The 15,565-nt window shown below is 41.8% G+C and overlaps 1 protein-coding gene across 1 annotated transcript; it reads left to right on the forward strand.

Annotated features, from left to right (window-relative positions):
- The first annotated feature begins 12,105 nt into the window (after nt 1-12,105).
- On the forward strand, nt 12,106-14,481 carry LOC120411802. The gene is made up of 2 exons (XM_039570084.1): nt 12,106-12,141; nt 12,927-14,481. The coding sequence occupies exon 2, from the start codon at nt 13,471-13,473 to the stop codon at nt 14,128-14,130; it is 660 nt and encodes a 219-aa protein (XP_039426018.1). The 5' UTR covers nt 12,106-12,141; nt 12,927-13,470; the 3' UTR covers nt 14,131-14,481.
- The last annotated feature ends 1,084 nt before the right edge of the window (nt 14,482-15,565 follow it).

Genomic DNA, 15,565 nt, shown 5'->3' on the forward strand with positions numbered 1-15,565 from the left:
GAAAGCTGGGAGCGCATTATTTTACACTGAGACATTTCAGAAAGATATTTGTGCTCTTGGGGAAGGTACAGATTGCTAAGTGCTGTATTATATTTTTCCCACTCCATGTAATGCCATCATATTTCTTCTTCCACAGCCATACAGCTGGCACAAAATGTTCAACCAGGTAATAGATAAGGCAAAAGAAGGAGAAGAAAGAGAGGCAGCTCAAGCAATAGGACTCCCATTTGGTAGTGGCACAGTCCTGAGTTATGTTCTGAAAACAATGTTGAAGACTGAAATTATTTTAAGCCAAAGAAGAATCATAGAATGGTCTAGGTTGGAACAGATCTTAAAGATCACCTAGTGCTAACTTTCCTGACATGGACAGGGACACCTTCCGCTAGACCAGATTGCTCAGAGCTCCATCCAACATGGCTTTGAACACTTCTAGAGATGGGGAGCCACAGCTTCTCTGGGCAACCTCTTCCAGCGCCTCAAAGACAAGAATTTCTTCCTAATATGCAATCTAAACACAATGTCTTTTAGTTTGAAGCCATTTCCCCTTCTCCTGTCACTACATGTCCTTGTAAATAGTCTCTCTCCATCTGTACTGTAGGATCCCTTCAGGTACTGGAAGGCCACATTCAGGTCACCCCAAAGCCTTCTCTTCTCCAGGCTGAACAATCCCAACTCTCTCAGCCTTTCCTCATAGCAGAGGTGCTCCAGCCCTTGAATTGCCTTGGTGGCCGCCTCTGGACCTGCTCCAAGAGCTCCATGTCCTTCCTGTGCTGGGACCCCAGAGCCAGCTGCAGCACTGCAGGTGGGGTCTCAGCAGAGTGGGGAAGAATCCCCTCCCTTCCCTGCTGGCCACACTCCTTCTGATGCAGCCCAGGATGCCTAAACTAACTAGAAATTTTAAGTGTGCATATGAGGATATGATTAATATTACCTTGTACTGAACCCAAATATAAGCATACTAAAAGAGCATAACCAACAGCAATATATAAGAATTTTGCAAGTGTTGGCCCACATGTGGTACAGCACATGTGCAGCCTGACCATCAAAGGGGCAAAGACAAGCAGTTACATGCAGAACTACATAGTGATGGTATAAATTTAGTAGACAAGGTTTTTTAAGTTGAAAATTTGTCAGTCTTTTAAATAATCTCTAATTTCAAAGCAATATATAGAGGTACATAAACATGTATATTCACCTACAACTCCTAGGAAAGCCAGGAATGTCAGAAACACGTTTTTCTTTCTGTCTTCAGCCATCCTGTTTATTTTTAATGTCATGCTGTGTGTTTCACATGACAGGCTTTGAAATTCAGTAAGGTTTTCTAAAATCAGATTACCAGCACTGTAGGGGAAGAGCAGCCATTAAGAAGAGCTCATGGTACAAACTGCTGCCTGAAGCCGTTCTCCCGAGAATGGTGCTAATCTCAAACATGCAAATAAAAAGCAGTGGAAAACAACAGAGCAACCTTCTCCCCATCAACTGGAAATAACTGGCACAATTCTTTATTCTTCACACTCCAGTTAATTGAGAGATGGCTATAAAATAGTCAGTTACAAAATTGTATAGACATATTAAACCCTTGCACTATCTTTACACATGGATGTATGTTCTCCACTGATGGATCAAGTACTCTCTGAAACCTAAAACATGATTGGGCAAAACAGCACGATTCAAAACCCTTTCTCAATGGCTTAAAGAACAATAGAAAGGGATTAAAACATATGAAAAGACCCAACAAAATCCTGAACATGTCACATCTGAGGCAGCAGACTCGAGCCCTCTCCTGGGCATGGCTGCCTGAGATGCCCTCGCTCCTCCTGCTTGTTCCCCTTCCCTCTGTTGCAGTGGAATAGGAGTGGGAGTCTCCAGCCCCTCCAGAGTGACTGAGCTGCCCAGATGATCCCACTGTGACCCACTTCTGTCAGGAGCAGCTGTAACTGCTTAAATTGCTTATTTTGACTGTGATGAGACTGGAAGTTCTCTCACACCCAACCAAGTGGGTACGTCTAGAGCTCAGCAAACCCCAGCACAGTAAACAACCTATTCCCATCATTTCTATGTCCAGAGAAAATACTGGCACTGGCTGTACAGACAACATGCTTGAATTCCACTTGAGAACCATTCACAGGATGAGCTGAAATGAACTGCTGACCCCAAGTCTAGTTCTGGGGAGACACAAAATGCTGTGTTCTTGTGAACAATTTTGCCTCAGCAGAGAAATGAGGATGGGGATAACTCTGGTGTTCCCAGAAGTCATCCCTGGAGAACACACCTTCAGGACAGAGCATTTGGTGCTGCCACTGCCTGTGCTCTCCTTTTGCAGATAAGCCAAAGTCTCCCAGCTGCAAGCCTGAAAAAACAGGACTCAAATATTTGTTAACAAGCAAACAGGCCAGCAGCAGAACGGCTCTGCCAGTACCTCTGAGAGCTCTGCCACCTCACACAACCCCCACAGCATCAGCAACAGAGCACTTGCTAAGGTGAACAAAAATAACCATCTAAATCCAGCAATGTGGGAATACACATGCACATCATGGTTTGCCAGCTAAATCATCTTTTCTCTGAAAATTTTCTGTTGAAAATGCTGCCAGGAAAATAAACCAAACTCACGTGTTGAAATATCACTTTCCTCTTGAAGGTCTAATACTCTGCTCTGTTTATAGTGGGGAATTCTTCAGCACAAATCTAACCTTCCTGTACTGGATGGGTCACCAGCTGTGTTCCATGGGAGCTCCTCAAGCCTCTCATCTTTTAATTTGCAGATAATCAGTAATACATGACCTTTGGGTACAGACATGCACTACACATCAATGGAAATGATAAAAAGCAGGGACTCTACCAAAAAGAGATGTTAATTTCTATTTTCTAAATTAGAGAATTTCTTAATTTCAGAAAATAAAATATTTCAACGCATCACAGAGGCCACCATTAGACTGAGTACCCATACTTCCTTCCAGCACAAGTCAAATATCAAATTTTCTTTTCCAATGCAATTTCTTCAAGAACAGTTTATTTAATATCACACTGGTTTCCCCAGCTATCTATGAATTATTGACGTGATTGGCCAAGCATTTAGCATCCAGTTTATCCCCACCTGCTGTCTACAAGGGTAGATTTGCTGTACTGCAGGAAAAGGGAACTCTGACATTAAATTCATGGTCTACTGCTTTATTCCAAATGTAAAAAATTATAAAGGCAACCTAGGAAGAAGAACCTGAAGATATTGAAACAAATCAGTGGTTTTTAACGAACGTTTGCCTTGCAGACACAATCATCTTTAGAGAAAGTAGCACCACAAGCAATTATCACACCCCTAGGGATCACAGGTTTCACAGATGAGCTAAGAAAAGTTGTGTAAATCACTCTTTTCCTTTCCTACCTTCATAGGCTACACTGAAAAATGTACAAAGCAGGGAAATGCCCGGTACCATCGCCACAAGGAGCACTTGCAGAGCTGCCCAAGTATCCATGCACTGGCATATCTCTGTGCCAGGGCATGTGGTGGCAACCTGAGTTCTCCAGTGCCTGTGCTGTGTCAGAGGATGCATTCAGTACGGGCCACACCCTTCAGGGACCAAGCCTTCCTCGTCAGGTATTTATCACCCCTGCTCTGGCTCCAGAAACCCAGACCAGAAAGGCCTAGATTAATCTCTTCCAACACACTGCTCTTTCTAACACCAGTTTAAGGGGAAGGTTTATCCTGATCCATGCACAGTGGGAAATTACAGTATTGAATTTAACCCAAACCTTAGCTACAAGGTCCTTGCTGCTGTGTTGCAAGAAGGTAACAGCACAAAAGTCCTCATTCATATTAGATTTAATGTCTTCATCTCTCCATTATACAAAGAATGTAGAACTACCTGCTAGTTAAAAGAAACTTGGAGCAAAATACCGGTGATCAGCTCCCTCTCGTTTCTGGAGCACTTGCAATGTTTTACTCAAACCAACCCGTATAGTTTTCCTTCCATTTTGCATTTAAGGAGCCTACATACAGTCCAGATCAAGCTGAAGCACAGCTGACAGAGCCAATTTATATTCTGAGATTTCTGTTTGTTATAATTTGGTTGTATTGACCTTTAATTGTCATTTGCACAAAGGCCCAGACCTTCATGCTTGCCAAGATCGAATTTATTTCTAAAATTTAATATGCAGAATTGAGCTGACTGGAACTCAGCTGAATAAGTACATAAGTCTGGCACACAGTCATCTAAGCTATTTTAACATTATCTTGAGTGGTTAAGTGTGCAAATCTGCGATCACAATAATTATGTTTTTGGGTAAATCAGATTCAAATTAAAGAAGGCTGGAAAACAGTCTCAGCCTCTCAATTTCTAAAACCAGATGTTTTACTTTATTGGCAAACCACCACATTTAAAAAATCTAATCATCACACAAGAGCTGACAAAAAACAGTAAGGTACACATTGCTACTGACATATGAAATGCATTTTCTTGCCCTCTAATTCTTGCAGGGTTTGTTATTTTTCCTCTCCTTCAAGCTGAAGAAGCAGATAGTGTTATTTAGACACAAGTTCTGTTCAAGAACCTGCTAAACACTGAGAAGTAGTTTCATGACCAATAAAAGTAATGGAGACCAAATTCTTACCAATTTGTGTCTCCTGTGGTTTTCCCTCGTGTAGATTTGCTGATGTTTAATAAGGACTGAATTCTCACAGGAACCTTCTTTCAGTGAAGGCAGTAGTAGGCTCTCATCTCTCCAGCTGCTCATTCTTATAAAATTTCTAGAAATGCAGTGTCTCTGAGACTTCTACATGAGAGTCTCTGCTTTCTCCTTCTCTCCACCTTTCAGCTGAATGTCAAAGGTCATCAGAAAGAGGCATCCTGCTTAATGACCTCCACCCTTATTGATAGATTGATTTGTAATAAAACCAAGAGTGTTCTCAAAATTTAAACTCTGCAGCTTGGAAACCTCGTTTTAACAAGTCTGACGAGATTACCAGTTGATCTTCATCTCTGAGCACCATTTCCTAGTTTTTTGAGCATCTGCCTGACAGAATAAAAGAAAAGAGAATACTATTTGCCAGCATTACCACCATCTTTCCACTCCAAAAGATTCAAAGCCTAACTGCAAAAAACCCTAGTATAAAACACAAAAGTGAATGCATTTCAACCCAGTATTAGGATTGAGGTGGAGGAAAGGAAATTAATGAACGAGAAAGAATCATAAGGGGAGAAATAAGAGGGCTGCTAGGTTTTTATTGTTTCCTTTTGCCCAAATACACAAGCACTAAACAAGATAAACGAAGACTTAAATCACAGAAAAGTTTTTCCCTAGGCACATATCTACAGCAGCATACTTACTGACATGCTTGGTTCAAAGGATTATGTGTTTTACAGATCAACTCCATCTCTTATGGGCAAAAAGAATTTTAAGACTGAAGTCATGAACACAGTACAGTCACTGGTGCTTATCTGCACATTAAAATCGACTCCACGCAAGGAAAGGTTTAAAATCCTTTTTCTTCCCTGAAACTCTCTATTCTGAGCTCCACTTCTCCATACCAGGCTCAGTGAAGCTGCTGGCCTCTAGGCAGAAAAAGACAGCACTCTCTTTTCTTTTCACACTTCTCTGCATTGCTCAAGGTAATTTATAATGCCATTAGATATTACATAAGGAGATATGGACCCCCAGTTTTAGAAAGGAAATGAAGGAGGTGCAGGTTTTCAACTGCTTAAGCAGAATTTGACCAAGAGAAAAATGCTCACACACACTGCAATAACTGAGGAAAGCTGCTTCCAAAAGAGAGTTATGTGTTGGAAACATGTTAATGTCACTATAGTCCAAAAGGAGGTGTTCTTTGAACTTTCTAAGTTGCTCTGGAAGATTCTTTTGTTTATATTTACCTCTAATAGGCAAATACAAATGTAAGCATGTGTGGATGTGTCGTGGTTCAACCCCATAGGGCAACTAAACCCCACACAGCCACTCACTCACTCCCTCCTAGGACAATATACAAAATCACACACAGTCTTTGCAGCTCTTGAAATAGATTTGGCTTGATTTACATGATGTACAGAATATATTTTTTATTAAAAGATCCCTCTCTGGATCTATTCTGGTGTTTGCTCAAAAACAGGAATAAAGGAATTCACTATAATCAAAATAAAATATAAATAAAAAATTCTCAAGGAGAATGAGCTGTTTGTAGAATTCAATCAAGAGCAGGAAATATAAGTAATTCACTTCTAATATTACACTGCTGCTGCCACTAAATTGGCTCTATTCTTTCAGTTTCCTCCTAAATCAGTAGTGGTTCATTAGTGTTATATCTTAATGTGTAACTTAAAATAAAAAAGAGTAATGCCTACATTATTAAAAATATCTTTATGTATTAGAATATAGACTGGAAGTGATTCTTTCCTTCTTAATGGCATCCTTACCTAAGTGCTCAATAGTAGGTACAGTACTGAATAGACAGATACAAAGTTAATACACTACTCCATTTGCCAGAGAATTTTCTCAAAACTCCACCAAGACACTCCCTCCACCCAGGACATTAATCTTTCCATAGAATTTTAATTGTTTAAGCACTTGTGTCCTGCACAAAGGGAAAGATCCAAAGTAATATTGAAACATTTCAGATGCCAAACTGACAGGAAGTTGCATATATAAACCTCAAATTTCCATCACATGCACGAGGTTACACGAGAGCTGCAGGTTTTTACTCTGCATCACAAAACCCTGCCCATTCAAAGATCTGCTCTTGAATACACTCAGAGACACCCTCATCTTTACATAACAGACCTTGTCTCCAGGTGCCAGCTTTCAGCCCAATGCAGTCCAGAATATACAGAGCAGGTAATCCAAGGCAAGCCACACCCCAAACCCATCAGGCAGAAAACATACTTGGAGTGCACTGAATCGCTGAATTCAACCAAACCCACAGAAATTACAGCCTCTATCACTCACAGACGTGACCAGAGAAAGCTGCTTGGCATTGTTTATCCAGTGACTATCACACAAACACCCTCGAAGCAGACTCGAAGCCCAGGTCTCTCCTCAACCTGCATACCTTACTCCTAGACATTAAGGTCTTGCTTCTGATTCCTTTATCCCACTGGAATTTCCTTGTTGGTTATTTGTCTATCTGATGTCCAGCTTCAACAGGAATGTTCATGGATGATCTCCAGGGAAATGTAAGGGGGTGGTGAAAACAATTTCCCAACAGCAGGTGATTTTATATATAGGTGATTTTAACCCCCACCTCCCTGTTCTGTCCCCCGCTGCTCTCACTGTCTCACAGCCATCACTGACTTCGCATTCAACTAAAAGAACAAACCTGTAATCTCTCTCAGATGCCTGCCATGGCTGCAACATTCCAGTTTTACATTACACGTAACTGAAGGCAGCAAACACATCTCTTAGTCCCAGAAAAACAGCAGAACTGACTTTCAGAAATGAAGCTCTCTCTGGTATTTCCATCAGTTAATTTCAAAACTTCTGTCTCTGCAGGCCAGAGGTCATGAATTTCTGTGATATGAGATGTTAGCTCATATCCTCTGAGCTAACATCCCAAAGCCTGTAAGATATGGCCCAAATTCCCTCCATATCGTTCAAAAGATGGAATCTCTGCATGTTTTTAATTGACTACAAATCAGGTGTGTTAGTGAAGACCTACCTACACACGTTGCTGAATTAATTTCTCTCCTGTAGCTTATCTCTGTTATCTAAAATGCACATATCTACTCAGCTAGGATAGAGCCACTATTCTCATCCTTGCCAAAAAGTCTGGTTGCCTTTGGGCATTCTCCTATTGGTTTTCCCTGGATAAAATATTTGTCTATGTAAACCTAAAGCCCTCTATACCATCAGAAATGTGTTACACCTCAGGTGTTGAGCATGAGCCAAACAGCAGCAGGAGGAAACAGTTTCTCCAAAGGAGGTGCTGAACATACACACACACACAAAGCTGCCAGAACCCTGCTGCTATGCTCATTCCAAAATATATATATACACACATATACATATATATATTAGAAATTTTGTATAGCTATATCTGGCATCACTCACAGTTCCAAAAATGTCTTCCTTTGTAGGTGGTAGAATGCACTTTTTTAGCCCTCCTTTTTTCCACAGACCAAAATAATTAACATACCCATCCTGTTGCTTCTATTTGCTCAGCAGTTTCCAAAGCAATAGGGTCTGCACAATTCCTTTCCTTTCCCCTTCTGGATAGGAAGATCTATCCCAGGGCATTGACCCTGTGGCAAATCTGAACTTTTTCAGCTCAATTCAGGATTCTGCTGAGGGCCCTCCTGTTCACTCACTGGATGATATATCCATGTTTCCTTAGTTCTCTGCCAAAGAACTTGTTCTCTTACTAAACATCTGATGTAATTTTAATCCCATGATGGATATTACTGTCTTTTTTTTTCCTGGTCTTAGCACAAGTTGAGTCATTTTGCCTTTCCCACGTATTCAACATATGTGTTGAATAGAAATTCAGCTCTATAAATCTGCTTTAGTCTTTTAATCCTCCAGCGACTCTGGCTTTTTTTATTGCTAGAACACAATTTGTGGCAATATATTAGACCATACATGAGCATCTAACTTAAAATAAACAGCCACCCTGTTTGCTTTTAGATCAATAGCCTATTCATTTTCTGTTCTGTTGCTACCCATAGCTGCTAAGGGGAAAAAAAAAATCACACAATGAATGTCACCTTTTTGTTCTTTTTGTGATCATCATAAAGGTGATGACAAATTCCCTGCCCAGCTGTGTTTCTCACATGTTTTCCCATATGCTCAGGTCACTGGGAAATCCCTTCAGCTGGTGTCAGGTGCCACAGCAGAGCCTATTTTTTGGAACCTGACTTCTCATTTCAGCTGTGCTGCTGCCACAGGACTCCTTTCCCTCTTGCATGTCTGTAATTCCTAATTAGTTTTGCTTTTAGCATTCATATCTTCCAAGGTTTTCTCTGCAAATTCAAGGACTAGAACTTCCAAAACAACAGTTGAGAGATTCCAGTAAATGCCCAACTCAGGGGATGGATGAATTACAAAATATTATGAAACCCCTTAGAAGATTATAAGCATTGAGGACACTGAACCCTATGTGCAAATTGAAGTAACAATACCCTGCAGTTCTTCACTAGATAAATACAGAAAATGGAGATACTACTTTTGCTGATCCATGGGGAAGATAATCTGGAACAATCCAACCATGGCTCATCTTTTCATCCATCATGAAGAGGACATATTTGTCCTTTCGTAATATTTCCACTATACCTTCCATCAGAAGGAAGACACCACTTCCAAATGCCTCAGTTTTCTTTTTATTCAGCTCAACAATCAGCAATTAATATCCCCTGCAGCTGGAATACATTGTCCTTTTCTTTCACAAAACACTACAAAGTGGCAGGAGAAGCCTGTTCAGACTTGTCTTACTCACTGTGTCCTACCAGATACCGTCTGTATTATCTCTTTGAACCATATGAAACAAGATAAAAGAATATTTTTTCTCTTAGCATTTTCACACCTTTGCACTTTATTTCATATATCTGTGTATTTGCTGGAAAAGCAAAGGCCAGCTGATAAATATTTCTAAATTGTTCTGTTATCAGTAAAAATAAGGTGTTTTGTTATCTGTCGTTTCTGTCTTTAGGAGCTGACTGTTTGCAGCAGGGATTCGGGTCTGAGCATTGTCTTAACTACTTATGGTAACAAATCCTTCTACTACTAGGTCTTTGTTGCCATAGCAACTGTCCAATAATTTCCCAGATAACATTTATGTGATAAACAAGCCTAGAAATCATTGTTGACTCACATTAGAAGAAATCCTATACATTTTGTGCTGCAGCAGTTGCACTGTGTGGCTCTGAGGTTTCGTATTTCACATTAGGAGGTACTCAATCTTCTCCAAGAAGTAATAGGATTAAGCAATTTCCCCAAGCATCACAGAATATTCAATACAACTCATTTTAATGTGATCAGGATAAAGGCAACATCCTCTGCATCTGTCACCACACTATGCATTCACAATTAATTAAGAAATGCATCTGCAAGCAGTACCTCATTTAAAAGGGCTCCTTGAAGAAAAGAAAACTAAGGGGAAAGCAGCCAAACATGCACACAATTCCTAGAATTTAAAAAATTTGCTTAGAAAATAAATAAGAATATTAAAAGTAAACAAAAATCCTGAGCCATACCACAGGTTTTTACTCATCTTTTGGGTTACTGTTTGCTATTGCTTTTTGAAGCAAGTGCACACAATCATACTGGATGTCTGAAACATTGTTCATTTGCCCCAGTGGAAAAGTGGCACTGGCATAGCCTGGTGGCAGGGAGAATTAGACGGAAACATGAATTCCCCTCACTTGGTGTCCTCAAAAAATAACACTTCAATGGAGCTAGACAGTACAAGGTAAGAGTGGCTACCAGGACTGCAGAACAGAGCTGCCTGGCAGGTTGGTAAATGTGTACACCAACAAACAAATAAAATGAATGTCCAGAGCATCTTGAAGAAAATGAATCTGACTTTGTCATCTGGCAAAGCGTCATGGAAACATCAAAGTCCTGATATCCATCACAGACAAGTTCATCACACCATCACTGGACAACACAAAATAACAGCAGCCCCTCACAGCCACTGCCAACTCCTGGGGAAAGCCGCTTTTCCATTTTGTTGTGGTAACTTTGCCAAAACCTGTTGGCTATATTTTCTTGTTTCACCTTCTCAGCCTGAACTCCAACTCACTTTGGGCACAATACCATGGCCTCAGCAAAAAGTGAATAGTTACTGAGGTCACTGACATGGATTGTAACTCAGAAGAGCTCCCCCCCACCCCAGTTCCCTTCAGTTTCTAGACTGTGAAACTTAAGCCACAAGACACTTGCACAAAACCAATCAAGTCTCTGCATTTGAATTAACAACCTCTGTATTTTATAATCTGTAATAGACCAGAGTTCAGATTAGATTATCATTGTATTCCCTTGAACATTCAAATTTGTGCATCTTTTTAAGAAAAATGTGCATTTCAATATGAAAATCTAGATTATAATCCTTAATGTCTGCAATTAGAATTGCATGAATTATTTTTAGGAATCTGTAACAACAAACAGGTTTCTCAAGAGTTTAGCTGAGTTTCGCTCAGACCAATTTATTGCTTGTGGCAAAACCCAAACATAAACAACGTAATTGTCTTTTGAATTGCTGAGTTAGACTCTCAATGCATAATTTAAGGTTGTGTGAGATCACAATACTTAAATCAACATAAACCAAAGCCTGTGAACAAAAAATAGTAGGTTTTACACAGCCTTGATCAGAGTCCCCTTGGAACAGTATCTTAATAAAAATAAAATAATTTTTAAAATCACAGCACTTGGAAGTACTTATAATGCACATCAATAGCATGATTTTTCTCTGAATTAAACAAAAACACAGTAATAAACTCTATTTTCCAATTGCCTAATTGCATACCTTAGCGTTAATAAAATTCAGAAGGAAAAATTCTTAAAGAAACCAAACATTTCTGTTTTGAAGCATACTTTTTATATTATATAAATAATAGCCTTGATTATTCAAATTACTGATTCAAATTATAGAGGCGACTTAGAAGCATACTGGCTTCATCTTACCTTAAAATCTGTTTTGAAATCAGCAGAACATTTGATTTCCAGCAACAGAATGCCAGTTGCTGGATGGATTAAATAACTTTAGCAGTGTCTTGGGGTGACCTTATGATGTGTATCCCATATCGCTGCCTATGCCCAGAAATTAATTATTGGCCTTTCTATGCCTCTGAACTGAGCCTGAGAGGGGGAAGAAAAAACTGAGCAAAATTTTCTCAAAGCAGTTTGAAACTTGTTCAAGGTCACATAAAGATAGCAGGTTTTTTTTTTTCAGCTGGGGCAGGGGGGAGCGAGGAAGCACCCGGCTGGCAGCTTTTTCCAGTCAGCTTTTGGCCAGTTTTTTTGCAGTTCCTTGTTCTCTGGAGAGAGGCTGAGAGCTGAACTTTTCCTTCTCTGGAATTTCGGATTTTCTCCCTTTTCTACTGGACTGCCTGATTGCTGTAACATCAGAGCACATCGGGAGGACTTTCCACCGGGCACAGAGGGCCTGGCCCCGGCCCAAGCCCCAGCTCCGAGGAGACCAAAGGGAGGACTCGAACACTTTCTCAGGTTTTTCCTCTACAGCGAAAGATTTTACCATTTAATATTATTTTCCTTTCCCGTGTGCTTGTTAAATAAATAGTTTTATCTTCTTCACTTTCCTTCGAGGAAAATTTATTTTTTTTTCCCGAACCTGGTGGGGGGAGGGGTGGTTGTGCCTTCTCTCAGAGTATATATATATTTCTAAATTTGGCCAAACCGGAACAAATTTAGTGGCGCCCAACTGTGTGGCCCGAAGGAAAGTGAAAAAACTTGTGCTAATTACATTTTGGGTTGAATTTACTTATTCTGTGTTGGAGTAAAGTAGTCACCATGCTGGCTGAGTTCATAATGTCACTCTGGCTCGATGTACTCATGTCTTTCTGGTCCTTAGGCTTCATTGAGGTACTAGTGCTTTTTTGGTCCCTAGGGTTGTTTGCCTATCCACAACTTGCTCCAATCTTGTCCTTGATATGTAAATTTTACAGAGAAGGGAGACGAATCAGGATTTCTATTTTGCTGTGCTCAGTGATAATGATTTATAAGAAGTTGATAGAGGTACAGGCAACTGTTCGACGTGTGTATGATAAGTGGTTTCTCCGTCCTGACCCCAGTCCTAGCTTCAGTAGCCTGTTTTGGGAATTTATTAGTAATTGCACCCAGATTGTTAGAGGAGGAGGAGATGGGGTTTCCCTTGCCTTTAAGTTTGATAGGTTATCTTTTGAGAATGTTCAGTATCCCCTGGATGTTAAAGAGACCACCCTCCTGGTATTTAATCTGGTAAGCTTCCTCTATGTGCTCTGTATGTCTCGCAGCTTGTCTAGAATAAGAGCTCAGATTTCCAGGGTGACTGCTGAGACACCTGACCCAGAGGTGGAAAATCCTGAGTGGTGTGGGGAATGGGAGGACATCGGCCAAACCCTAAAGAAATTCTCTGACCCGATAGTTTGGGATTTCCCATCTGAACAAATTCAGAAACCAGCTGAGGTGGGAAAATATCTGAAAGAGAGATACAATGACAATTCTAATGAGAACAAGCTCCTTGCAATATGTTGGGCTTTGGCATATACCTATCGCACACTGCAGCAGCAAGTAAAGGTAGAGAGGCAAGAAGATCAATCAGCAAAGCCTGCAGACACCCCAGTCACTCAGGCTGCAGATAAACCAGACAGCCAGCCCAAACCAGATGGAGAGTCTAAGCCACTGACAGTGGCTCCTGTCACGAGGAAAAAGCACACAACCAAAACTGATCGCCCAGTGAAAGATGATGATGATGCAGGGGAAGGAACCTCAAAAGATACAGGGGAAGGAACCTCAAAACCACCAGCGGACTCAGGCACAGAAACCATTACTGAGTCCATGTCCATAAAGGACCTTCACAGCCTAAGAAAGGATTACACCCGACGGTCCGATGAATCCATAATAAGTTGGATGGTCCGTATTTGGGATGCGGCAGGTGATGATGTGATGCTGGACGGTGCTGAAGCGAGGCATTTGGGATCCCTGTCACAAGATCCAGTGATCGACCAAGAGATGAAAAGGGAGGCTAACTCTACCAGTCTCTGGAGGCGAGTTTTGACAGGCGTGATGGAAAGATATATGTGTGGAGATGATCTCTACATGCAGCAAACCCAGTGGAAGACCATAGAACAAGGGATCCAACGCCTGAGAGAACTAGGGGTGGTAGAGGTTGTCTTCACACATGACCCAGGATTGAGGAGTCCAGACTGGGCCAGAGTTATTCCATACATGTGGCGAAAACTCATACAGCTTGGGCCACCAGAATACGCTTCTGCTTTAGCAATAATGAAACCAGACTACGGTGCAAATGAGACTGTGAAAGATATGGCAGTGAAGCTCCGAGCATATGCAGACTCTGTGCATGGCCCAACACATGCAAGAATTGCAGCTGTGGAAACACGTATGCAGAAATTGGAAGATAAGATGGAAAGGAATCACCAGGAGATTAAAGAGTGCCTTCTCCGTGGACGTTCCCCAGAGAGAAGGTACATCCCATGAAGTGAGCTGTGGAATTTCCTGTGTGACAGTGGGGAAAACATGAGGAAGTGGGGTGGACAACCCACTTCTGCTCTGGCAGCACGAGTGAGTGAATTGAAGGAGCGCAAGTCTCAGAAAGGAGGATCTACCAAAAAGGAAGTAGCTCCAGTTGCCTGTAGCCAAATTGCCAGAAATGATGGAAAAGACGACGGCATGTCCAATTCCCATGAAGGAACTTCTAAGATACAGGCCCAGGGAAAGAAGGATAACCAGGCATAGAGGGGCCCTGCCTCTAGCCAGGTAGAGGTCAGGGAAAACCGTGTTTTTTGGACTGTGTGGATTCGTTGGCCTGGTACATCAGAACCACAAAAAGATGATGCCTTGGTTGACACTGGTGCGCAGTGTACAATAATTCCATCGCAGCATGTGGGGGTAGAATCTGTTTCTATTTCTGGTGTAACAGGTGGATCACAAAATTTGACCTTGGTGGAAGCTGAGGTGAGCCTGACTGGAAATGAGTGGAAGAGACATCTCATTGTGACTGGCCCAGAGGCCCCGTGCATTTTGGGCATAGACTTCCTCCGGAACGGGTATTTTAGAGACCCAAAGGGACTCAGGTGGGCTTTTGGAATAGCTGCTGTGGAGACAGAGGGCATTAAGCAATTGAACACTTTGCCTGGGCTATCAGAGAACGCGTCTGCAGTCGGCCTTCTGAAGGTGGAAGAACAAAGAGTACCAATTGCTACCTCGACAGTGCATCGCCGACAGTACCGGACAACTCGAGATGCTGTGATTCCCATCCACAAGATGATCCGTGAGCTGGAGACCCAAGGGGTGATCAGCAAGACCCACTCACCCTTCAACAGCCCCATCTGGCCTGTGCGCAAATCTGAAGGAGAATGGAGATTGACTGTGGACTATCGTGCCCTGAATGAAGTGACTCCACCGCTGAGCGCTGCTGTGCCGGACATGTTGGAGCTCCAGTATGAGCTGGAGTCCAAAGCAGCGAAGTGGTACGCCAGTATTGACATTGCCAATGCATTCTTCTCCATTCCTCTGGCAGCAGAGTGCAGGCCTCAGTTTGCCTTCACCTGGAGGGGCGTGCAGTACACCTGGAACCGACTGCCTCAGGGGTGGAAGCACAGTCCCACCATCTGCCATGGACTGATCCAGACTGCACTAGAAAAGGGTGAGGCTCCAGAACATTTGCAGTACATTGATGACATCATTGTGTGGGGGAACACTGCAACAGAAGTGTTTAAGAAAGGAGAGGAAGTTATCCGGATTCTCCTGGAAGCTGGTTTCGCCATTAAGAAGAGCAAAGTCAAGGGACCTGCCCGAGAGATCCAGTTCCTAGGAGTGAAATGGCAAGATGGACGGCGTCAGATTCCCACTGAGGTCATCAATAAGATCACAGTAATGTCTCCACCAACCAACAAGAAGGAAACACAAGCTT

Source organism: Corvus cornix, chromosome 3 (assembly GCF_000738735.6).
Source record: "Corvus cornix cornix isolate S_Up_H32 chromosome 3, ASM73873v5, whole genome shotgun sequence".
NCBI classification, from domain to species: domain Eukaryota; kingdom Metazoa; phylum Chordata; class Aves; order Passeriformes; family Corvidae; genus Corvus; species Corvus cornix.

What these genes read in the sequence shown, in the direction of transcription:
- LOC120411802 (XM_039570084.1), top strand. Translation starts at nt 13,471, where the DNA reads ATGTCCATAAAGGACCTTCACAGCCTAAGAAAGGATTACACCCGACGG.